Here is a 26,476-nt window from a genome sequence, read left to right as displayed (position 1 = left end):
GTGTAGCAACAATGAGGAAGGTAATTTTATTTTCTTCTCTCATTATGTCTAATTATTGACAAGCTTGAATAATCTGTTCTTATAATTATGTTTGTGTATGTTGTTTGACTTGAATATACAATATCTCTATCTAGTTCATTTCATGTTATATCCCTTCTTTTAAAACTATTTACAAGTAATTCTTGTCAAAATTACTGAAACGTTAGTTAGTCTTTGTCATTAAAGATAGCAACTTTAGGGGCGTATACCTTCAAGGCACTCTAGACGACCCCAAGCGCTAGGGTTTCAATTGCTTGTTGACAAGTTTTTGCCCCAACATTCACACACCAATTAATTTTCAAAAAGAAGGGAAAGAGTTGAATTATCTCATGCATAATTTTTGAAAATTATATACAATGACAAGATTAGATGAGAAATTAAACTCGTATCCTATTATACAAAAACTTTTAACAACCCCAATCTATCTTATGTAAATCGTTTACAATTTGTAATACTCCTAGTCAATCCAAGTCATTTACAACCCGGGTAAATCCGAATAACTGACTCGTTTCAACCCGTAAGGGCCTTAACCCGATATGCATGAAGCGTATACAACATGCGACCCAATTAACCCACGGGCATTTACTATTTAACATTGTTTTAACTTGAGAAAAACTCGAAGAAACATATCATCTATCATTTTATAACATTCCATTAAAAAAATCAAGTTTTTTTACGATTATAACTGGGGTAGTCATATTTGGTTATGTTTTCTAATATGACCCATTTGAATCAGAATCAAGTATGACTTGCCCTGATTACATCTTGACTCGGTTTTAACCTGAACCAATATGAACCTAAATACACTCAACATGTTTCAACTAAAATCGGACATGACCTCCTTATTTTATAATTATGACCCGGTTCAATTTGAAACCGCACTAATGTAAACCAACACACTAATTTTTAAAAGTGACTCAAACTAATCACCGGCAAAATAAACCTATATCCACCCGATCCGTCCTCTTTCCAACACCATTTAACCTGAACCGAAATCGATCACGGATTAACACCCTATTTTAACATACTACTGATACAATGACACAAAGTACCTTTAAACCCTTTATCTTTAGGGGAAAGTACCTTTTATCTAAGGAAAGTACCCTCTTAACACACACAGAAGTCTCAGAGTACCTTTTCAACTGTGAATCCAAATCACACATAACTACATAAGACATATTTATTGCCTAATATGGTACTTTAAGCTTTAAGTTGAGAACTTGTTGATAATAAAGCATCACTTTTTCTGTGACAGAATCAATTCCTCCAGATTTCTCTACAACATACTCAGAGAAAATCATAAAGATATCATCTTTAACGTCAACAATCAAAAGCCCCATTTTCCCAGAAAATCGTAGGCAATAATCGGAATCACCCATTATTGTTGATATTATGCGCAGCTGAATTTGAAGAGAAAAAGAATCATCAAATTCATAACAATGGCGTCGGATTCAATTGTTGAGAATAATGGGGAAAAGAAATTGAGGTTGATTGCGAAATGTGTGGTGGGAGGTGTGGCATTAGGGTTATCAATTTGGGGAATTCATGCTACTGGGTTATCGGAAACCCTAGAATTATGGGTTCGGAAGAAGAAGAAGCCAACTCGTGTTTATATGGATGGGTGTTTTGATATGATGCATTATGGCCATTGTAATGCTCTTCGTCAAGCTCGTAATCTTGGGGATCAATTAGTTGTTGGTGTTGTTAGTGATGCTGAAATTACTGCTAATAAGGGTCCTCCTGTTACTCCTCTTCACGAAAGGTGTCTCTTTTATATGATTTTATGTGAATTTCTTGTGTTTTTTGTTCTGCTTCTTTTGAATTATGTTGAAATTTGTGAAATGGGTTATTTTGTTTTGTGATGTTTTATGCCTGTCATTGGTGTCTTTACTCAAATGAGCTAAATGAGGCTTAAATTTTATGTATTTGTATTAAAAAACCCGAATTAGGTTGTTGCGCGAGCTAGCCAGCAAGTCTTTTGGTTTGTTCTGCTGAGGCAAAGGCGGTCATAGATTATTGATTGTTGTAGTTTTGAGTGTTGTTACGTTGTCAATTGTGGAATCTAAATGATTATTAGTAAAGTTGAGTATGTATGTGTTAGCATGTTTGAGTAGTTACAATTTCCAATGACAATTGACTGAAGTAGAGATCACCATTTTGTTTATCTTTGATAATGAGATTCTTAGGGATTTTGGATATGATGTTCTTAGGCTGACTCTGGGGATTACAATTGCTAGAGATGTTTTATTTGTTCCCTTGGGAAACAAAAACTTCTATATATGGTTGTGAGGTTTCTTTTATGGAATGTCATTAAATTGTTATCGCTAGTATGACGAGAGCATGTGAAGTATTTATATGGAAGATATTTCTATTTCCTTTGAATTAGTGTCTTAGGTAATAAGAAGAGCATTAACTTAAGATTGATATGTTAATTATTTTACGACTTTAAAGCTTGCAAATATTGTTGATAATCTGGATGAAGTTATTGTTACATGTTTAACTCTGATACTGAAATTAAGGGATATTGTCAACTGTTGCATAGTTATTCTGTTAGAGTTTGTGATCACAATAGCTCTTTAAAATCAAACTTTTTGACAGGTTGATCATGGTCCAAGCTGTAAAATGGGTGGATGAGGTCATTCCTGATGCTCCTTATGCAATTACTGAAGATTTTATGAAGAAGCTTTTTGATGAATATAATATTGACTACATTATTCATGGGGATGACCCCTGTCTTCTTCCTGACGGGTCTGATGCTTACGCTCTAGCCAAAAGAGCTGGTCGTTTTAAGCAGATCAAACGTACAGAAGGAGTGTCCAGTACAGACATTGTTGGTAGTAACTCTATTCTAATCTTTGATTTATTTGTCCTGCATTTTGCTTAATCTGATGTAAAATTGTTATTTCTAGCTTTTTGGCATTTGGTTCAGTGACAATGTTCACCTGCTGCACCTTTGATAAATAAGTTATTTGCTAAGTAGCTTCAGACTGATGCATGTGATTTTCATTTGGTACTGTTAGTAACTTATGTGTTTTTCTGATACATTTAGTGTCCCTGTGCAGGACGTATGCTTCTTTGTGTTAGAGAAAGGTCTTCTAATGAAAAATCCAACCACTCTTCTCTTCAGAGACAGTTCAGCCATGGCCATAGCCAAAAGTTTGATGACGGTGGTGGAACTCGTATCTCGCACTTTCTTCCAACATCTCGCAGAATTGTTCAGTTTTCAAATGGAAAGGTATGTACATCCCCTATAAACTAGGGTATAGACTTTCGGAATGGGGTTTTTCCTTTTTTTTTTTTTTCAGTCTTTCACATACAAAAATTGTTACATTCGTAAATTTGAATCCTCAAATATCACTAAATTAGGATACTTCTGTAAGAGTTGGAAACATGATTAGATTGCAGAAGTCATGCTGCTATCTTTGGAAATGATAAATCATCATCATGCACAACTGTACATTGACTATTAGGTGATCCGAAGTATTAGATATGTTAAGACCACTTGAAACATGAATCAATTCATGATATCTTGAGTCATTGTGGTCTAGAAACAATTTCATTATATTTTAATTGATTGTTGAAGGTATCTTTCTGGATATAAACTCTAAAAAATGATGCTAATCTCACAAAGTCTGCCTTAGAATAATTGCAGACACATAACAAATCAGTGTAGAAACGGAAAACCATTACCCCTTGAGTACTTGAAGCAAGAACATTGTTATTTTGCTCAGCTGTATATCCTGGTGTGTGAAATGGGTATGGATAGCATTTTTAAATTGTGGTTTGTCATGGGTTCTCACTCCTAGTATTTTTGGGTTTTAGTCTGTGAATTATTTTTCTTATATACACTTAACTTATATAACAACATATAACTTCTGTCAGAAAAAGATAGGTGGGAGCTAACATAACAATAGTCACGTTGCAGTTATGCTGTAAACCTAGTTTCATATCCCAATGTGAAATTGATAAGTTTATACTTTCTAAGCAAAAATTTAAACACCTCACCTCCTATTTTGTATATATTTTATTGTTCTTGTTGCTCTCTTCTGCTGGAAAAAAGGATACTAACTTTGAATAAAGCAAAAGTACTAAGCTTCAGTGTTTAAATTTGGTCAGTCTTTATCATTACTGGAATAGAAAATTGACATGATGACACTGTATCCTGAAAATGTACAATAGAATTCAGATCCTTTTTCAAAGCCTCATCACTTTCAATTAACAGATCTAGGGTTTACTAGTCAGTAGTCAGACCTATATCTATAAAATTTAGACACTAGGAGATTACTAAGCTCTTTGTCAGTATGATCATTCCATATTGTGCACAATAGCCATTAGAAATGTGAAAGAACCTTGATTCAATCAGGCAAATGTAGATGAAAAATTTATGGGATTAGGGAGAAGGGGGTGGGATCACTGGGGTGAGGTGGGAAGTGAGCTAGCTAGCTAATATTGAGCAAAAGAAGCAGAGCAGATTCTTTGAAAATTCTGGTACTTTTTTTATCTCCTTTATGGCCCCACGAAATTCGAGTATTGGAGGTTAGGTAACAAATTGATGAATTGCTTTGCTGTCCTGTTGATGAAGACTTACTGATTATAAGTGAGAGAGCACAGGGTGGGGGGGGGGGGGGTGGGGGGATGGAAAGGATAGAACTAATGAGGAGAGGAAGAGAAACATAGCATAATTTTGAAGATTTTGGTACTCCTTTGATCTCCCCTATGACCCTATGAAATTGGGGTATTGGAGCTAACAAATTGATGAATTGCTTTGCTGTTCTGGTGAGGTAGACTTTCAGATTATAAGTGAGAGAGAACAGGGGGAGATAGAAAGGATATAACAAATGAAAGAGGATGTAAATTTGAAATGCTAAATTTTATCCAAAAATTTGTATAGAGATATTGCTGATGCTATTACGGGAAAATCAGATCAATCATCTTAATATGAGATAAACTATCAAATTATTTGCTATTGTTGCACCAGTGCTATCACCACTGTGTTGTATCCAACTTGCAGACTATTAATAAAACCGCAATCACAATCTTTAATCTATTATATCAAATTAAATCTATACAGTATCAAAAATTTGAGTGTGAACATTTCCACAAGAAATAGAAATATATAGGACCAGGCATTTGAGGGAATTAAAATTAAGTATGTGGTGATTAAATCATCCACCAATTCTCACAACGGCTTTCAATATTTTTTTCATTTTTTTTTTTTGGATGGCAAGCAACTAAGTACCAACACTCTAGTAGAGTAGTCTATGAGGCTAAGATGAGCCAGAGTGCAAGCCACTTCATTAGCTTCCCCTAATTACATGTTGGAAATGAATCTTTAACGTATTTGCAAGGTATTTCACCAAAATGAGGATGATACGATGGGTGTCTTATTTAGTCACACATTTAAGGATAAGGTTGGAAATGAAGCTACTCAAGTAAAGTGGTCACAGCAGTATAGAGAAAGAATATGCACCTATAATGGTTTGGGAATAAAGGTGGTGGATCTTTCAGTGCATTGGTCAGAAGATCTAAGCCTCTAAGGGGATGCAGGGTTTAATGTGAAGTGAGAAACAAGGGGCGATAAGCGTGGGTGATAGTGTGAGGATAATCTTTTAGTTTTTGATTGTTAATTTCACATGCCTATGACATAGTATAATCGTAGAAGAACTTGCATGTGATCTAGCTGTACAGGGGTTGGTTTAGTTGGTTAAAAGAGCCTCTTAAATGTAGATGAGTAGGCTTGGGCCTTTTTTTCTTTCCGTGTTTTTAAAGATCAGGTTTCCACACAAGTTAACTAGCTCAGAAAAGTCCAAGTAAGTTCTGTACTTCGGCTCAGGGCATGTAACTGAATATTTTAATTTCAGATACGCTCAATCTAGGGCTAATAAATTCTGATTTGTAAATTTTAAGGCTTTTAAGTTCAGGTAAGTTCAATTCAGGGATAATACGTTACAGTGTGCTCAATATAGTACTCGAGCTCAGTTAAATTCAAGGGTTTGTAGATAAAAAGTGTTGGGCCATGAGCATGAAAAAAAGACAACAAGAGGGAGGGAAAACTGAAGAAGTATATTATGCCAATGATTTGGTATTTACAGTTACGTCATTGTATGTTGCACATTTATCCTTGAATTTGTATGCAGATATGCTCTGACTTTTGAAATCTTACATCTAGAAAGATATTAAAAGACTTGAGGCATTTTTGCACTTCTTGCAAACTAGGTATATACCATGTATAATTAGAGTGCATGAATTCAACTGATAGTCTGAATTAAATTGTATGCTCTGCTTGATTTTATGCATGAATTGTGTAGCCCTTATGATACTTATTAACTTATTGTTTCTCCTTCTTTTTACAGGGCCCCAAACCAGATTCACGTATCGTTTATATTGATGGTGCTTTTGATCTTTTCCATGCAGGGCATGTAGAGGTATGCTGTTGTTCTCTTCTTTAATGCTTTATAGCATAATTTTCTTGTCTGTCTTTGCACCTTCTTATCCCCCCTGTCGCTTCTCCCCCTCCCCTTTTGTAAGAGAAATTAGTTTTAAGCGGCTTTTATCTATTGTACGTTAAGGTGCATAGAATTTTTAAGCTTCTATATTCAACTGAATTTGCTTATTGTATCTTATGACTTGTATAACTTATGAGACTTATATGTGCTATTGGATTGGCTATTTTACCTTATGACTTATTTAGTCATATGTGGAACTAAACTTGCTAAATTGAACAAGGTTTTGAAAAACTGAACTGATCTGATCCAAAATACTACATGTAAAGTTGAATAGAGCCGGAGCACATTGTTATTCTAGTTTGCATTGTTTAGTTTATTGCTGTATACCTATGAAATTTATATGCTAACTTCAATTGCGATGTTCTTTTGACTCATAGATATTACGGCTTGCTCGGGAACTAGGAGATTTTCTTCTTGTTGGAATCCATACTGACCAGACTGTCAGGTTATAATCTATGCCCTTCTCGTGTAATAATTCCAGGACGGGGTTTCACTTCAATATTGATTTCATTATTAGTATCTTCTGTTATATAACATAGATTGTAATTGCCCGTATAACAATAATCTCTTTGCCCTAAAATTTAAGTCCTTTTTTCCTTCTTTGTATGTCATATGACCTTGTTCGCACCCACAAGTACATTTTTAAAATCGTTTGGGTATCCTTTAACACTACTCTTGACTTGAATGGAATAAACAAATGCTTGGGAAGAATTTATGTATCGAGTTATGAATCAGTTATGTAATGATACGTTCCCTAAAACTTCAGTTTTCCCTCAAAGAAACTAATTTTGGATGATGGAGTTAGTAGAAATTAATTTCCTCTTCTAGTCTTCCTTCAGTTATTATGTTAGCCTATAAAGAAGTTGAAGTTAATCTTTTGATTTAGTTTAATTTTATATTTTTATTTGATTGGATTTTATACTTCGTATTTCTTTTGAGATATTTGAAGTTAGAGTTCAAACTTTTAGGGCCTTTTGTCATGTCTTCTGTAGTTGTCTTTATTTATTTATATACATATATGTCGTCTGCTGTAGTGGCTTGATCCACCTCCTATGCTACCCCCATGCCCCAACATAATCCTCCTACCAATGTTTCTGTCCACTACACCTCCTCTTTCACCTAATAAGGTTAGGGTGTGAGATGAGGGTGGTGTGGGTATGCCTATCTGAACTTTATGAGTTTGCTAGAAGTGTTTTTTTTTTTCCTCTATTTCCCCTCCTCCTCCTCCTCCTCTCTCTCTCTCTCTCTCTCTCTCTCTCTCTCTCTCTCTCTCTCTCTCTCTCTCTCTCTCTCTCTCTCTCTCGCGGTTGGCAAATAACACAACATTTTGAGCAACTTTTGTGTACTCTTTGGGGGAGGGGACTCAGGGGTCATTTAAGATTTTAGACCATGTACAGAAAAAATTAACATTGAAAAGGAAGAGGGAGGGGGGGGGGGGTGACTCTTAGGTATTTGTAGAGTTTGGAAGAGGATTTGGGAAGGCGGCTGGGAGGGAGAAGATATTGTTAGAGGATAAAGACTACGATTGATTTAACGTTGGGGGGTTCAAGGAAACTGGAAGAGGGAGGAGGTTGTTGGAGACGCAAGTTTATGTAAACCTTTAATCAAAATTAAATTTCTCTCTGAATTATTCCTTAATGTTGGATATTTAGAATAACTTGAACTTTGATTTTATTATAGGAAGACTGATTAATTTTGGAACTGTTCTGGTTGAATTTTCTGATTTTAAGCAATTTTTGTAAAAATAACTTTTTGGGGTGAGGTGGGGGGAAGATGGAGAAATGAAGAAACCTTAATTATTGCCGATTCATTTACACAGGCTCTAGTAGTCTAGTCACTCTAAACATGATGGGAGAAGATCAATATACACTCATCAGTTTGTGTCTGCAAGAAGCCAAACTGAAGCGCCAAGCTGAAGCTAGGTATACTGTAGTTGTATGGATGAGATTGACATCATTTTGAAGTGCACCAATCAACAGCCATAAACACAGAATTGTTTGGAGCCTCCTTGAAATACCTGACTACTGAAAATTATGTAATCAATGATGTCTTTTTCTGAAGTTGTGTGCATTTGTACTAGGTAGATTGAAAAATAATGATATGACGTGTTCAGTAGGAATTACAACTGAATGGCGTGAAGTCTTAGCCTCCATAAGTAATTGAAAGTTTATAACTTTGAAATTTGTGATATCTTCCTTGAAGTTATCTGCGTTTGAACCCTCCGAGTTTAACTCTTAAACTTGGGATAATAATAGTTGGAAGGGGATTAATGTTGTACCTACTTTTCAAGAGCCCACTTATTCATCCCTTGACTTAGTCAATTATGTCAATCAATCTGTGTTGGATGAGATGAAATGTTCTTCAATGGATCCCATGGGGAAATAATTGACCTTCATATCGATACAATTTACACCAAATAAAAAAAAATAAATAAAAATAAAAAGCTTCATGAAGGTTGACCCTTTCCTTGTCTGTAAAAGGTTCAGGAAACTGCAGCTATCAGTTTTTAAATCTTGATTCCCTTCCTCTTGAATGTTGTTCAACTGTAAAGCCTTGTAATCGAAAGTAATTTGGATCTTTTGTTTTATAGTGTTAATTTATTGTATGTAACTTTGTACAGTGCTAAAAGAGGAAGTCATCAACCAATCATGAATCTTCATGAAAGAAGCCTAAGTGTCTTGGCATGTCGCTATGTAGACGAGGTCATCATTGGTGCTCCTTGGGAAGTGTCTAAAGATACGGTTAGTTTTCTTTTCCATTTGGCAGCTTGTGGTTTCTCTTTTCACCTGTTGATAGTGCCCCCTTTCATTATACAAACTTTGTGAATTGACAGAGGAGAGCAATAGTCAAGATAGTTTTGCTCTCGTAAAAATTGAAGATATTGCGCTCAATCTTTCTGTTTGCTCAGCTGTGTTAACATTTACACCAGTATAATTTCTCTTGGCTTCCCCCTCCCCCGGTTGGCTCTGTTATGAATGACCCCATTCTTTCACATTCTGTTTACCCACTTGGATCCTTGAAAAGAGGCAAACATGTTGCTGAAATTGTTATTTTTTGACATACTGAGTTGCTCATCTTTTTAGATGATATATATGCTTAAATATCATTATGATTTTATCATGAATTGAAGGTTTTACCTCTAATATAGAACAGTACAGAGAAATTGATTTTTGCTGGCGAGCAATAGAATGAGAGATAATTAGTCTAAATTAGCCTAAATGGTCGTGCTATCACTTGAAAACATGACAATGGAGTGAATGGACATAGGATTTTATTCTATTGACACTCCCTTGGATATTTGATTATTGAGCATCTTGTTAAAGTACAAACTACAAAGTAATGCTCCCTTTTTCTTTTATCAAGGATTTTGTAGAAGTCCTTATGGTTTGCTGTGCCTGTACTGGTTATCTTTTGTTTTTTTTATTTTTATTTTTATTTTTTTATTAATTAATAAACAAATGGTCCAGTTGCTTCATCGCCTTTTTTTTCTTCATGTTAATTTGCTCCATTTCTCTTTTTACCTAAAAGTTCTGTTTTGCAATTTTTTTAATATAGAGAAATAATTGTTTTTGTTTTTGACATTAATCAAAGCTTACTCTATGTTACGACATTATTAGCATTTTTGTATATTTACTTGTTTGTTGCTGGTGCAGATTACAACTTTCAATATCTCATTGGTGGTCCATGGAACTGTAGCTGAGAGTGATGACTTCCAGCAGGTAAATTATCCCTTTTTTTTCCCGTCGCTTCAGTGTATTATCTGATCTCTGCTTGATACTAAAAAGCGTGAATTGTATTTTACAGGAAGAAGATAACCCTTATGCTGTCCCTATAAGTATGGGCATCTTCAAAGTTATAGAAAGTCCATTGGACATAACGACCACAACAATTATTAAAAGAATTGTTGCTAATCACGAAGCTTATCAGGTGTGCATTTCTCATTCCCATCAGCTATTTCTTCTTTTTGTATTCATCTGAAAGTTGATGTAGGTTTATCTCTACTTGGACACCTTTATACATCCACCAAATTATGCATTTGTGCGCCTTTTTTTTTTCCTCTCCATCTTAAATTACAAGAGCCATTTATAAAGGAAACAAAGGGGTGGGGAGGTCATGTTTAGCAAATTTCTAGAAATTGATTTTTTCCGTGGCATTTTAGAAATTTAAATTGATTCCAAAATATAAGGGTTTGGTGTTATGTAATGAATAGAAAGGGGGAGAGGGGAGGGGGGGGGGTTCTTTTTTGTTGAATTATCTTATTTATTTTGTTGGGTTGCTGTCTGATCTATTGTTCCTGACATTTTCTGCAGAAACGGAATGAGAAGAAAGCAGCGAGTGAGCGGAAGTATTATGAAGAGAGGACTTTTGTGTCTGGTGACTAAATCTATTTAGAAATTATGGATTGGTAAGAATGTTTGCTTTGGTTCATCTTTTAGTCGATAGGAATGGCTAGTGGGCATAGTGTATTATATATCTTTGTCACATGCCTGACTAAAATTTTCTGACCATAACTTCTGTAGGCTGCAACTTCGGTGTTTGTTCAGCATCATTTTTGGGTATTTATATATCTTGCGAATGAAAATAAGATGACGGAAACTGCAGTAAAAGGAGAAAGGGCAATACAGAAAGCTCTTGGATTGCATTTTTGAGATTCCACAGTTGCATTAAAAAAACAGTATAGGGAATAGAAAATGGTTTACTGCTTCTTGATGATGATAGGCAAGATTTATTAGATATAGTTTTTTTTTGAAGAAAGATTTATTAGATATAGTCATTTACACATACTTGTGTAATCTTTTCAGTTTTGTGATTACCTTATTTATTTAATTAATTATTTAATTTGATCCCCTTTCTTATGCAGTAGGTATTTTAATGGACTAATTTATGGTCATATATGGGTCTCATATTTAATTCACTTAAACCGTAAATTTTATGCTGGGAAAGGAATGATCGGGATGCTTGTGTGCGCATAGCAAACACAACTACAAGAGGGGCCAACGACAGAAAAAACAAGTTTCAGACTCTGGAATTGGGGGTGTTGTATAACGAGGAGCGAACACTATGTGTATAGGCCTAACAGCACAAGTATAGCAAAGACAATAACCGGGGTAGGAAACTGTGATTCTAAATTATTGATCATCACTTCCTGGAGAAAGTTGTGTTTTCTCCCTAAGTGTAATATTGATCATCATGGTTCCTGGAATAAATAGGATCATTCCTGAAAATCATCAGTATAAGTTGAAAATAGTCATTTATAGTCAAAGCTGTAGATTGTAACAATTTAGGTTTAGGAATGAAGTTAATTTCACTACCAATGTTTAGGTGGGAGTTCTTGCTGCGGAAAGATGTACACTTGTGTAGCTGTGTTAGTTTACTTTTAGATATTTCTTCAAGCTATTTGGGTTCATTTTAGTGTTTGTTTGGTTTTGGCGAGTTGATGTTTGTTTTTGGAGGATCATCTTGGTATAATCTTCAAATTAGGTTAGTAATAGATGAACATTTCATTGCTTGAGCTCTTATTACCTGTAGTTCTAGCCTTTTAGTGTCGTTTTGAACTCTTTACAATTTGTGCCCAAGACTATATATTACTCAATAGTTTGTAATACTTTATTTTTGTTTCTAATAAATCCAATGCTCACAAGATTTATACTTCACTGTCACTTCTAACAAGCTTGTAGTAATACTAATTACACTCAAGAAGCTAAACAGAAACGTAAATATACAAACTCCGTAGATTGAGATGCATGCTCCCTTAAGACCCTCTAAGAAGTTCATACTTGATACTTACCATGTATAACTTCAAATTGAAGCTTCAAGGAATCAAGGGAGTTGAATTCAACTTCATGCTCTCATTCGTGAACAGTCAGTAACTTGCAATTTGAACAAACCCTTTACTGGATCATTGGACTCCATTGTTACCTTTCATTAAGAATTCATCGTCGGTCAAGTACCATATACAGATTGTTTACCAAATGAAAACCTCCAATGATAAATTGATAATACAAGCATACCCATCCAAAGACCATAACGGCGGAGATAGATTGAGAAAGAGTGAAGATGGAACAGAAAACAGAAAATGATCTGTTTCACCATCACAATTCTGAAAGCAGATTACGGTCCTTAGTCATAGAGATGAGAATCCTTTAATATACCAACTAGCAGCCTTGCAAAATAAATTTTTATACACGAGTCCTTCCGAATATACTTAATCAACTAAACAGTAGATAAAAGTTCTCTTTTCCATAACTAGAAGTCCCACAAGGAGAGACAAAAAGAACACTTTTTTGAACCTAGTGTGACACTGAAATTACAGATAGACTATTGCGAGCCTAGTGCGACACTACAAATACTGATAGACAGCAAGCATGACCATGCCGAACACATTACTTGCAAACAACCAGGTTATTAGCCAGCGCAGGTCCTCTTCAGTCCATATTCACGCAGTCTACCTCATATTTTCCCTCCTCCTTTGATACCTAGTCCTATCATTATATCTTGGTCTGTCTTGATTTCTTTGTGGCACTGGTTCCACTCTCCTTTGCCTTTCTGGAGGTCTCTGGACAATTTCACCATTCACGAACAGCTCCGCTGCAAAATAATAAAAAGACTGCATTTCAGTATAATATTTCAAAACTATTGCTAAGAGAAGCTCCAAGGCGGTCACAAATTGTGTTATCCTCCAGTGAATAATACTTAGTATATATGGAGTATATTCTAAACCTTCTAAAAGTTTTTTTTAAAAAAAACACAGCAGATTATGATTAAATTTCACATAATATCCTTAGTTTATCATAGGTAATTTGTTAAAATTATGTTTACTCAAAAGTTGTCAAAGGATGGGACCTTGCACCAATTCATCTTTCAAGTTAAAGCATTATTGGGAATGTAAACAAAGCAACAAGCATAATTCTTTACATTACTTAACACGACTAACCTATTACTTCAGTTAAAAACACATCTTCACTTTCAATTAATGATTGCAGTTTGGCTACCGAATAGAAAAGGCTACCATATTGCTAATGGAAAACCAAAATGCAGCAAATGGGATATAATGTTTGAAGGATTCATATAACAGTTTACAGGAAACGGCTACTACACTGAATAAATTCAACAAAATACACAGTTCATTGTTTAAACATGGTCGAGTGGGGTCTTGTTTGATTCGTCTCAATATATAACTTCCAAATTTCAAATTTTTATAACTTTTGGCTGCACATAATCAAAGATATCATATTTGAAGTTATGCATTGGCAAATGCGCCTAAATGAAATGTGTCAACTAAAATGAAAAGGAGGAAGTATGCAATAAGCATAATCACTAAGCTTAGACAAATACATTTAGGCAAGGCTATTCTAATCAGTATATTAACAAATTGACTTCAAATCATTCTTGCAGGAGGCCCCTCAACTCATAACTCTCTAGTAATCTAGATACTGTAAGACTATAGAATATGCATGGAGTATATTGCAATAAAAGGAAAGAGGGCATAGTATCAACCAAATTAATAATCTTCAGTATTAAATAACGCATCTCTCCAACAAATGAATTCAAAACAATGTCCTTTAAATGAAATTCATTGTGACAGCTAATATTTCACAGATGTTGCATGGACAAACTGGAGTGAAGATGATAGGCATCAAATTATGGACAAAATAGGAATTTAACCATGAATGGCAGCAACTTAATACAAATGGGAGCAACATTTTTCTTGATCCCAGCAATCACATTATTTATCTCATCTCTATCCATTTCTAATATCATCACACTTAAATTATTTTGTCCACATAGAGCTGGAGGATTAGAAGAGAAACACATTAGCTGTTTACCTCCATAATCTTTGTACTCAGCATCCACATAAGAATCAGGAAGCACGAAGAGGACACCAGGCAAACCTACAACAAAAAAGGCATCAAAATTAATGGTAACAATATTAAACAAAAAGTTTTACAACAATCAAATGAGAAACTATTGTACAGTCACGTACCTTCCATTTTGTTAGCAGTTTCTTCATCAACTTCACAACCAAAACCAAAGTACCTCTCACAAGATACATTGTATATTTTCTTCTTGGCTTCTTCTTCACTGAATTATCATCAGATAAAAACATAATGTTACATGAACATAAGATAACCATCATACTCACGAACACAGCTATACTGCACTTGCTAACCCTTTCTCCCTCTAATCCCTGATTACCTTCTTAATGACCAATAAATATGATCTACAATTCTATTCAAATACAAACACAAATTTATGAAAGGAGAAAAAAAAAAAGGCAACAAAAAGTAAATGAGTTTGCAGTCTTTGCACAAAATGAAATGCTAACCATAACAAAAATCAGGCCTTGATCACATTCATAATTTACACAACAAGAACCTGAGATGAAACTGAAGAAACCACATACATAGTACGGCTTAGTGTTGTTGGCACCGATTTTTGGAGTTGTTTTGAGGTCGAAGATGTTAATTTGAAAACAGAATATTTGCCTTGACCCTCTACAGCTTTCCGTGAATAGATGTTTTGGGAAAAAAAAAAAAAAAAAAAAGGTTTTGTAGTTACCAGTGTATTGTATTTTAAATAGGTACCATTTAATCTTTCGAATTGAAATCAGGTTAAAGCACACTAAAATTGTTGAAACAAAAGAAAAGGACAACTTGATTTGCTTCATATCTTGCAATTCACATAATGAACACGAAATTTTAATGTCATTTCTTCCAACATTCAACAATCAATCAATATTTTTTATTAAAATTCAGCATTAAAAAAATTTGCAACCTTACATTTCAAAATGTTTAACCAAAAAAAAACAAATTATTAAAGCAACATTTCACACTAAACAATGAAAATCCTAAACACAACAGAGAAAAAAAAATCAACAAATTCAACCCAAATCACGCTTCGATTGGTGTAATTAAGGTATCTATTAACGCGCTTAGACGTAAAAGAATAATAACAGGATACAACAAAGAAAACCCTAAAAAAATTAGAGTGAAAATATGTACCTTCCAAGAACTTTAGCTAGGGTTTGAACATAGCAATCAATCATCTGCTGCTTATTAGCACCTTCACCACCAGGCTTATCCATAACAATCAACCAATGCTCATAATCACACCCAGGAAACAGCGGCGCAATCTCCGTCGGAGGGCGGTCGCTAAAATTGGACCCACCGGAGTTGTTGTTGAGCGGCGAGTAAGGTCCAGAGCGGTTGACCCGGCATCGGATAGAGTTGAAGCGAGTTGCGGAGATGACTCGGACTGAGCTGGAGATGAAGATGGAAGGACGAGTTGGGCGAGGGAAGGCGGAGATTGGCGGAGGGTGGGTGATGGTGGTGGAGGAGAGAGAATTGAGGAGGCGTTTGAAGGAGGTGAGTGTGGTGGTTGTGGTGGGGCGGAGGGAGGTCAGAGAGCGGGTTATGGTGGACGCCATTGTTGTGGAGGAGAGAGAAAATGGAGGACTGAGAAATGAGAATGAGAGAGGGTTTTAGCTAGGTTGGGAGTTTTGAAAGATAGAGGATATTTTTACCCGTTTTTGAGGAGTGATCTAGACCTGGTCTATGGGCCGGGTATGGTCGGATTGTTTCAGGTCGGGTTATCGGTGTTGATAATGAGAGGTGTCAGTTTAAATCAGCGGGTTGGGTTTCAATAGGTCTAGTTTGAGCTAGGGAAATAACAATGGGGTGAGTTGGATGCGGAGGATGGTACGTTCACATTCATCCCCACCTAAAAATCTTATATCATTTCCTCGGTTCAGCTCCACCACTTATGATGGGTACAATACCCACACGATTACATCCATATCCGCCCCGTCAAATACAAGTTAATATCCATCCCCACCCCGCCACCCGTTTAGATATCCATACCCACCTTATGCTCGCCCCAAACCCGCTACGATAATCTATTATATCACAATAATATGAAAATTATCATTTCTAACAAATCTCTTTTATCATCTACTCGGTGGAATTCATACGACGTTAATGTTATTAATTTAATAATTTATTTTTAACATATTATCAGTATCTATGTTCTAGACTCTTCCAAATTTATTTCAAGCATCACAAAAATTAGTATATGGCAGATACGAGGCAGGTGGTGGGGTAGGGTGCGATACTCTAAAATCCATACCCACCCCATCACCCGCGGCGGGTACACTCTTTTATATTCATCCCCGCCCCCACCACCCGCCAAACCTCCCTCCATCCCCAGTTCACTGGGGTGAGGATAGGGCGGTACTCCCATTTAACCTGACCCACTGCCATTCTTAATTTGAGTCATGGACATGGTACATTATTGTGTCCATGTAGAATTTTAAATCACTTACTTTCAGGTTAGGTTAGGTTGGGTAAAGTACGAAGTACTATTTAAGTGCATTACTTTGACTGACACACATGTTAATGCATAATTTTAACCATTAATATCTTTAATATTGTAATAGTTATATAAAAAATTAATATTATGAAAATATACATTGTAACTAATTTAATAGTATTTGATCTTTATATACAAGTATTAATAGTAATTAAGTCAAAATTAGTATGTGAATAATGCAAAAAGTCAAAATGATGCACTTATTCATACATAGAGGGAGTACTTCAATCTGTATGACATTTGGTCGAAGGATGTAAATAATGTGATTTTAGGTTTGGTTATATTAGCAATTTAATTAATCGGTTTTTTAAAATTAATTGTTGTTTTTTTGGGTCTGGTGGTATCAAATCATGGATTGCAATTTTTGCATTTTTTTTTTCCGTTCCATAAATATACAAATTAGTTTCTTATTCATACAAAGTAATCAATAACTTAATACTAAAATAGACACCGTGAGTGACACGTGTCACATTCTGGTATTGTTTTTTCCTTCCAAAACTCCCCTTCCTTTTATAACCATTTTTTTTTTGTTAATATTTGATTCTATAATAATATCATCCCAAATTTTTTATATTATATTTATGACATATATATTCCTTTTTACTTGGTGTTCATAATTTTTCTATATACATTTACCTAAATAATTATTCCAACTCCTTTTTAATTATCTTTTAAATGGAGTATTATAAGATTTTGCCAAAAAAGTAATGATAAATTGATTCATATAATAGATGTTAAGGAAATTACTTTAAAACATCGCTTAATTTTTTTTTCAAATACCTCTAGCTAATATAATATTTCAATTTCAATATAACTATATATTCAAATTAATTAGAATTCTATTTCTGAAATTTTACTACTGCATATATATTATCACAAATTAAGGATTTATAGAGTATATTATAACTATAAAATAAATGTTGTGTTTGACAATTATATCATATGTCTAATTCTAGGGATAGGTAAAATATAAATTAATTTTTTTGTAAAATTACAAAATTAAAAAAAAAATCAATATCTTAGTAAAAGCAAAAAAAATTATTATCTTTTGCTGAGACACTTGATTGAGATAATAAATTTATTACACTCGACATTCATCAATAATAAAGATACGTCAGACATAGTGACAATTGACATCTCCTTTTGTGTATTTTTTTTTTTTGGATATATATCTATTATCTACAATTAAATTTTTAAGACAATAAACAAAAATGGTTAAACTACAATTATTGGTTAGCTTCAAACACATTTTTTTAGCAACAAAGAATGACGATATCGTATATGTAGAGCATCAATCCATAAACTAAAAATGTAATAATATAGATTAGTGTTGCCCAATTATTGATTGTTCTTGATTGTCTTCAATGATCTGAGTAGATTTATTTCCATTGCAATGATTTTTTAGATATAAAAGGTGATATATATATATATATATATATATATATATATATATATATATATATATATATGACATATAAAAGGTGATTTATTATTAATATTTTGTAGTATTTATTTTGCTTTGCCGATTAATATAGATTATGACGTTATAATTTTATATATTTGATATGTATGTTTTATTAAATTTTATTTGTTGGATATAATTAATTTTCTTTTTAAAAATTAGACTTACCGTGCATGGCACGGGCCTTAAGCTAGTTATTCTTTAATTATTGTAACATTGTAAATGAGAATATATAAGGTGAGATCGGACTCACACTGAGTCTTGTTACAAGTCCGTGAGGGAGGATACTACTCCGTAAGTTTTTAAACACCCAAAAAATTTAGAAAATTTTGAATTCCAGTAGTTAATACGTGTCATACAAGCCTTAATATACATGCCAGTATGCCACTAATCTCAACTCAAGTGATGATATTTTCACATGTTTGTATATATGAGTTTGCAATATTAGGTTAGAGATATCAAACTTTAATCTCAAACAGTAAAGTGTGACCATTTTAGTGAAACAACGGGAGTATAATGGATAAGAAGTTTAACATGACGAACATCAATGTTTTTAAATTAACCACAAGGATCCTTCTACACCAGCATGATTTGCACTTGCAGGGGCCTCAAATAATGCAGCCCTGATCGAAGAAAGTGCGCCATTTACAAGATTATACAACTTACGTATGGATCTTTTAGGAACATTTTGTGCCCTTGATGATTTATCTAAAAGCTGAAACGAAAGAGTCACTATGCTTCCTGCATCCTCCTCTTCTTGACTAGAATCCTTGTTAGAAAGTATCGCGAATCCAGAAGGCAAAAGAGGAATTTCATCGATGTTTCCATGGTTAGATAGTGTAGTGAGGGAGTCATTAGTCATGGGTGAGAAGAGTACGTATGAGGCTACCGCGCTTTCATGTTTTTCTTGTAGAAAAAAGGTGTCAATTCTCCCTTTACCATCCTACAATTTTCCAAGAGCAGAGAACATTAATACTGTCGATATATTCTTAGGAATATATGTAACAATTCCTTACTGAAAAATTTACTGAATTAACGTGTAATGTAGTCAACATACCACCATTTTGGTAATAGAAACAATGTCTTCTGGACCTTGACCACTGTGGACATGGAAAACTTCCTCGGAAGCACGTTTGAGTGCAAGCGCATCCCACTACATACATAATAGTATAGAGTATGTAATTAGAGGCAGAGCAACTAAATGCAATGCCTTGGTTTTAAAAGAATTGAGTATAAATTGCATAAGCATAAAGAAGTTGTTATTAACACATACTTGAAGTATAACCAATAATATGTTAATAACTACGTACCTTGGTTCGGTTTTTTTCATTGCCCAAGAAGCTAAAAACTTTCTTAGCAGAGAAGGGAAACCAGGAGGATGTAGTCACAGTCAATAAGCCAGGGCTTTGATCATCACTATCTAACGTTTTGATTAAAACGTCGTCTCCCCCTTTAATCGATATAGGCTTGTAACCATTTCCTTCGGTAGCACTAGTAGCACCATAAAATTCTCTTCTCATCCTCTCTGCTAGCCTCAGTAATCTCTCCACGCGAAATGGACTAACCTCTGCTTTATCATAAGCATCATGTACAAGCTATAATTTAAATCAAATTCGGTGGCTTTGGTAACAAGATGAGGGTGCAGGGGGGGTTAGAATTTGATTATCATTACCTTTAATTAGAGTATTAAGACTATATTGTATTAACATGTCAAGGTGCTGACATTGTTGCGATAATGTATCAACCCATTGCTTTGCACTAAAAACAATTCCTGAGCTGACTAGTGACTTGAATAATGGGTGAATTGATGCAATTTCGGCTTCTGTATGCTCAATCCAAGTCACCTATATAAGGACCGAGAAAACAATATAAGATTTTGTTTACGTTTATGGACTAATAACAAGATTATATGTTATGGACATTGCAACATATAAAATCTTGCCTGAGTGTTTCCATCAGGTAAGCCTTGAATTAAGCAGCCAGAAGGTCTTCTTTTGCAGTTCATAAGTGGATTTTCCATCAAACTTCCTAACGAAATGTCGACGATTGCCCAAGTGTTGGAGGACAACTCTTTGCAGTATCTTGCAAAGCAACTCTGCCTTGTTGCAAGAAGAGGAGAGGGAGCATGGTACTCAGCCGACATCTACACAATTCATAACCAAATTTTATGCTTTAAAGCAATTTCTGTAGTAGTTTTCGAATGCTTAGTAGGAACTTATAGTCCAGGAAATAACATATGATCTATATATAATCATGACAACAGAATTTCTTGTCACCATATATGTCAACTATTCATTGCTAAGGATGAAGCTAATTAGTGTAGTATATGCTTATCTTTTCTGTGGTATTCTCCTATGAGAGAATGTATTTTGTACTTCTAAAAAAACACAATGGAATGTTATTATACAAAAGATTCACCACGTCAGCTATGCAACCTTCTCAGTTCTCAAAATAAGCCTTTTAAATCAAATTAAATAGAATTTTTGTTGTACAAAAATAAAAATAGTTGAAAGTAAAGGATTGTCAAATATGACCTATATATTTGTGATGACTAAGAGACAGATATCAAGTAGAAAACTCTCTATATTTATGAGTAAACAAGCTAGGTTATTATATTGGACAAAGATATATAAGATTTTGCTACAATAGTACACCATGTTAGCTATGCAACCCTCTCATAACCCCTATTGAATGAGGGAGACTAATAAGCAGCTAAAAACTCGATAATATATGCCTGAACATAGAAGTTAAGAAAAATACAAGAATAAGTGAGAGAATTGAATTACCATTTGCATGGCTCCATCAAAGGTTTCTGGTGTTCCGGGTGTTAAAACTCCTAGGACTGTAGTCCTTGAGAGCATTTCAGAAAACACAAATGACCAAAGTCTCTAAGAAAACAAACCATATGTTAACTAACATAAAATTCATTATAGTAAAAGAATTACTCTAAGAAGTAATCAACATACCACATCCATTAAGATTTCAACGATACTTATTGCAGGCATGTGTACATAGTTAACTTCTCGCGAACCATGATGAACATTGTTCAAGGACTTGATCTGTTCTTGCATGACAACGTCTTCTTCCTTTGATGGCTTGTTATTGTTATTATTACTAGTAACGATAATTTCATCAAAGTTAGGGAGGTCTAAGGGAGCATCTACCGCGATGATTTTAATAATCTCATCCAATGTGGTGTCTAAGTTAGAGTTAAATTTCCTTTTATACTCAACCATGTTAAGGACCTCCATTCCTTTATCCAAATCATGTTGCCATAAGGGATCTCCTCCTACGAACATTTTCGTTACTTCATCCATTGCCTTCTCCGCCAGCTCCTCGACTTTGTGCTTGCTGGTGTCCGCGGACAAAGAGAGACACATTAGAAGATCAGTTGCTTTCATTTTTTGGCTAAATTCTCCAACCTAAAGTCATGAGACAATAATTGTTACGGTTAGAGCTATTTACCTAAGATCATTGTAACGAACATTTTTTCATTACATCAGTTTGCAATTATTTGTCACCTGTTATTGTTAGTTCAAATTACACTATCAACATGACTGTTACAAATAATAACTGAAGCCTCAATCGATATGAAGCAAAATCAACATAAACCCATGCTTGTGTTACCAACCTGTGGCCTTAATTCAATATTATAATCGTGTTGAAACTCAACGTTATTTCCGGGCAGAGGAGACATCTCCATCGAACTGAAATAAGGGAGAAAATGATCAACATTAAGAAATATTGATTGAACTATAAAAAATCAAAGGATACTAGAAGATAAAAACAAAGGTACTAGTACAACACGTACTCTTTTATCGCGACAAATTCATTAGAGATCTTCATAAGGCGCAAGAGTGAGTGAACTTGACCTATCTGTTGTTGATCCTCCATTTGTGTGGGATTATTATTTTGATTATCTTGATCCCCATTACTAAAATAGTTGCTTCCATGTATTGTCATTATATTTTCCTCAGCCATTTAAAACTAAAATGTATTCTCTCCGTTCTTTTTTTATTTATTCGTTTTTCGTATAACGCGAATGCCAAGATATGAAAAACACAATCTAAATAAAAAGGTGATAGCTTGAAATGTAAAGAAGAAAAATATTGTAAGATGTGATCAAATTATGTATCTGAAATGGGAAAAACACCTAAATTTTTGCAACATTTCCCTAAAAAAAATCATTATTTAATCAATATTACCCCAAAAAAAAAGTCATAATTTAATCAATATTCCCAATAAATCATAATTTCTCCATATTTTTTGCATGGCTAATTGGACTGTTGACATAAATTGTGCCATTTCTCTGGGAACAATCAAAGTTTTAGGGTGGTGGTTCAGAACTTTGACAAATTCTTTTTCGCGATGGTATCTTGTAGGAGTAATTAAAAAAAAAAAAATCCACAATATTTTTTCCCCTATTATGAATTACTTGGTATTAAATTATATTTATAGCTAATGAGATATAGGCATATAGCTGCATTGTTGCAAAAATGATATGTAATACCTGACAATCCTGACCCAATCCGATTGATCCAATCCGTGACCCGAAAATGACCCGATACCCAAAATCAACCCGACTCGACCCATACCTGACCCGAGTGGAATTCACTCGATACCTAAAATGGCCCGACCCGATTGTACAGAATATCTGAAATGACCTGACCCGAAGTTGACCTGATCTGATTTTAACCCGAACAGACCCGATACCCAAAATGTCTAAAATTAAAATTACCTTTTAACCGAACTAAAAATACCTAGTGCCAAAAATGACTCAAACGATTTCATCCCCAACCGTAACTAAACTCACAAACCGAATAAAATTATCGATTTGAGCTTGATCATTGTATCAACACAAAATGTAACGATCCGAACATGACCCGACTTGAACATACCCGACCCGAAATTGACCTAACTCGAACTCAACCCAATACCCGACCTGAAACATAATCAAAACCCAAATTGGCCTGGCCCGACTCGAATGTTAGCTGATCCGAAGTTAACCCAACCCATACGAGCCATACCCGATCCGAATGACCTGTTTGCCAGGTCTACTATGTACATTTTTAATGTGACACTAGTATAAATCTATACTTAGGGGTGAGCAAAAAATTTGGGTATCCGCAATTGGAACCGGAACCGGTGGGACCGAAACCGAAATTGGACCCGATGGTTCCAATTCCGGGTAAAAAATTAAGGAACCGGTTGCAATCGGTTCCGATTCCAATTCTCAATTTTTTGGACCCAGAACTGGTTGGGTACCCGGTTACCCAACATATATTAAACTAGATATTTTTGAAAAAAAACAAACAAAAATGAGTTGAAGGCATCTAGCTAGTAAAATAAAAAAATATATTATTAATACCTAACATAAATAAAATAGCTTAATGCATATATACATATAAGTATTATTGCTGTAAATGAAAATAGACCAAAATAAGTATTAGAATTTGTATTAAATTTTAACAATTATATACATAAGTGGGTACCCGGAACCGATACCCGGTGGTTGCAATTCCAATTCCTAAATTTTAGGACCCGGTTAATCCAATTCCAATTCCGATTCCGAACTTTAGGACCCGGGCTCAACCAATTCCGAGTCCGGTTCCTAAAATTTTGATCGGGTACCCGATTTGCTCACCCATATCTATACTTATATCAGTATTAAAAAGCATGCCAAAGGAAGTTTATGTGCCACCTGACACTCTCCTCATGTAAATGTTCAATGTCCAACTAGTATTTAGCTCGTGCGATACTCTAGTTGATATGTTAAATATTATTGTAATATAGTTTTCATGTATTATATTTTTTGTAGGTGAATTTGAATTTAGTTTTTTTTGTACATAATAATCTTAAATACTTATACTTTAGATTTAGTCTAAGAAAATAATTTGTCTTCAAGTCAATATCTCGTACGGAGTATTACTTAACAAAAGTATGAAAGTACAAACAAAAACACTCGTATGGTCTACATTAACTATATTTAAAAAGAATCTTCTTCTTTCTTCTTCTTCAAAAAAAAGAAGAATAAATGAGCAAAATTATTAGATAGCAAAGATGGTATGTTTTATCGTTTATTTTCTAATGGACGACTCAAGTTCAATTCTTGACATAAGCATTTTTTAATTGAAGTGCTATGTCATATTTCTAATTGGGTGACATGATATCTAGGGGTGAGCATAACAATTCCTGGAACCTGAATCGGAACCTGTTGCAACAGGTTACTCAAATTGGGAATCAGAATCGGAACTTGTTGAACATGTTCCTGGAAATTGGAACCGAAACCGAAACCTACAGGTTTCGGTTTCGATTCAGGGTATCCTGTTTTGTAATATACTTAATAATTTTTTGCAGATGTTTTTATAAAAAATTAGATGGTCACTAATTTATAATGTTTAATTGTTTATAACTCACAAATAAAACAAACTAATAGTATTTGTTGAGCAAATTTAATACATATATTTATAATTGTAATTTTGATATTTTTTATTTTAAAAACTAGGTTAAAATTGGTGTATAATTTGAACTTAAGTGATACTTTTATCAGATTATATGGTACCCTACAGGTTCCGGTTCAATTCCAAAAAATTGAGAACCTAAAACCAGAACCTGTTGCAATAGGTTCCCCATTTTGCTAACAGGAACTGGAACCTCTTGTACAAGTTTCGATTCTGATTCAAGATACCCTGATTTTTTTCTCACCGCTAATGATATCCTCTTGGTGGAAGTGAGGGTGATACGTGGCAATGGCACGTATCCTTGATTAGGTCATTAGGTGTGTAAAATTCATATTTGTAATTGAGTGACGTGGCATCCTCCTCGAATGAAGAGTGAAAACATAACCATCAATCCACCTTCCATTACGTAAATGTTAAATTGTTTAAAATAAAAATAATATAAGGTCTTGTGATCATATCTTCTTATAATATTTATTATTGAGTAATTAATTATGCCTCCATCACATGTAATAAAAAGAAGGTATTTTATATGTAATTTTTTACCTTAAACCCAGTGCAACAAATGAGATACACACTAGTTAGCAATTAAGATTTAAAGGTAAACAACTTAAAATAAGCTTCCACAAAAAAAAGGATAATAATAATAATAATAATAATAATAAGAAGAAGAAGAAGAAGAAGAAGAAGAAGAAGAAGAAGAAGCAGCAGCTACCGGTTGGGTGTTCCCTTGTTCTCCGTTTCGACACCGTAATCTACTTGCTCAAGGGTTTTTAATGGGGACATTTATGGGGATCATGCAGTGTCTTGTGCTGGGATGGTGGGTATTAAACATCGGCACAATGTTGTTCGTGATACCCTTGTTGATATTTGTTTCCGCTCTGGGATTTCTGCAAGAAAGGAGGTTAACATTGGGTTGATTGGAGGGAACGACGGGGCTCTTCGACTTGCAGATGTGTTGCATTACTCCTGGGATAAAGGCCTTGATGTATGTGTTGACTTGACGGGGTCTTCTCCTTTGACATAATCAGGGTTGTCTGACTTAGTTCCTGGTCGTGTTGTGTCAACTGCGGCTCAGCGGAAGCGAGACAAGTATGGGGCGCGTTGCAGGGCTATTGGCTATGATTTTCTTCCTTTCTCCTTTTCTTCATTAGGGGAATTAGAGAAGGATGCTGAAGCGAGTTCAGACATTCGCTAGGACGCATGATATTGGTGCTCGTGCAGCTGCTCACATCTTCAACAGGATCGGGTTTGCTATAGCTAAAGGGGTGGGGGCCCAGATTGTATCTCAGCTCCCCACTAATTTCTTGTAAATCGTTTGACTTTGTAGGTTTTTGTTATATTTATAATAATAATAATAATAATAAGGAAATTTTGTTAGAAAAAACCTTTTAAAGCAACTTTTTTGTTGGGAAAAACCTTTTAAAAAATTTTTGGCAACTACAAACCAGATTGTAAATTTTTTTTGTTCAAGACAACCAAGGCTCACATTCCGGCATTGACTTGGTCATTTCCAGCGTTGACCCCCCATATGCAGGTCACATAACCTTTTTTTAACTAATCCCACCCCTTTTCTTCTAATTTTTCCCCCAATTTCCCTCCAACCTCAATTGTTTTTAATCTTCCCCCTTTTCTTCTAATTG

At 34.5% G+C, this 26,476-nt stretch overlaps 3 protein-coding genes across 3 annotated transcripts; 1 reads left to right on the top strand and 2 right to left on the bottom strand.

The window, feature by feature from the left end:
• Window positions 1-1,150: 1,150 nt before the first annotated feature.
• On the top strand, window positions 1,151-11,393 carry LOC110689739 (ethanolamine-phosphate cytidylyltransferase-like). The gene is made up of 10 exons (XM_021866526.1): window positions 1,151-1,801; window positions 2,638-2,873; window positions 3,102-3,274; window positions 6,393-6,464; window positions 6,923-6,990; window positions 9,166-9,286; window positions 10,199-10,264; window positions 10,350-10,472; window positions 10,856-10,950; window positions 11,066-11,393. Exons 1-9 carry the CDS (start codon window positions 1,479-1,481, stop codon window positions 10,925-10,927), a joined length of 1,254 nt encoding a protein of 417 aa, XP_021722218.1. The 5' UTR covers window positions 1,151-1,478; the 3' UTR covers window positions 10,928-10,950; window positions 11,066-11,393.
• A 1,279-nt stretch (window positions 11,394-12,672) lies between these two features.
• LOC110689740 (multiple organellar RNA editing factor 2, chloroplastic-like) lies at window positions 12,673-16,053 on the bottom strand. Its single transcript, XM_021866527.1, has 4 exons — window positions 15,548-16,053; window positions 14,530-14,627; window positions 14,372-14,437; window positions 12,673-13,133 (listed from the first exon to the last, which is right to left on the bottom strand). Exons 1-4 carry the CDS (start codon window positions 15,970-15,972, stop codon window positions 12,991-12,993), a joined length of 732 nt encoding a protein of 243 aa, XP_021722219.1. The 5' UTR covers window positions 15,973-16,053; the 3' UTR covers window positions 12,673-12,990.
• A 2,875-nt stretch (window positions 16,054-18,928) lies between these two features.
• On the bottom strand, window positions 18,929-22,356 carry LOC110689865 (homeobox-leucine zipper protein PROTODERMAL FACTOR 2-like). The gene is made up of 9 exons (XM_021866697.1): window positions 22,187-22,356; window positions 22,007-22,082; window positions 21,342-21,797; window positions 21,162-21,263; window positions 20,318-20,518; window positions 20,048-20,219; window positions 19,686-19,942; window positions 19,433-19,528; window positions 18,929-19,318 (listed from the first exon to the last, which is right to left on the bottom strand). The coding sequence occupies exons 1-9, from the start codon at window positions 22,354-22,356 to the stop codon at window positions 18,929-18,931; spliced, it is 1,920 nt and encodes a 639-aa protein (XP_021722389.1).
• Window positions 22,357-26,476: the final 4,120 nt, after the last annotated feature.

Source organism: Chenopodium quinoa, unplaced genomic scaffold (genome assembly GCF_001683475.1).
Source record: "Chenopodium quinoa cultivar QQ74 unplaced genomic scaffold, ASM168347v1, whole genome shotgun sequence".
Taxonomy (NCBI): Eukaryota; Viridiplantae; Streptophyta; class Magnoliopsida; order Caryophyllales; family Amaranthaceae; genus Chenopodium; species Chenopodium quinoa.
Note: the sequence above shows the minus strand (reverse complement) of the source record. Positions and strands in the feature narration are given on the sequence as shown.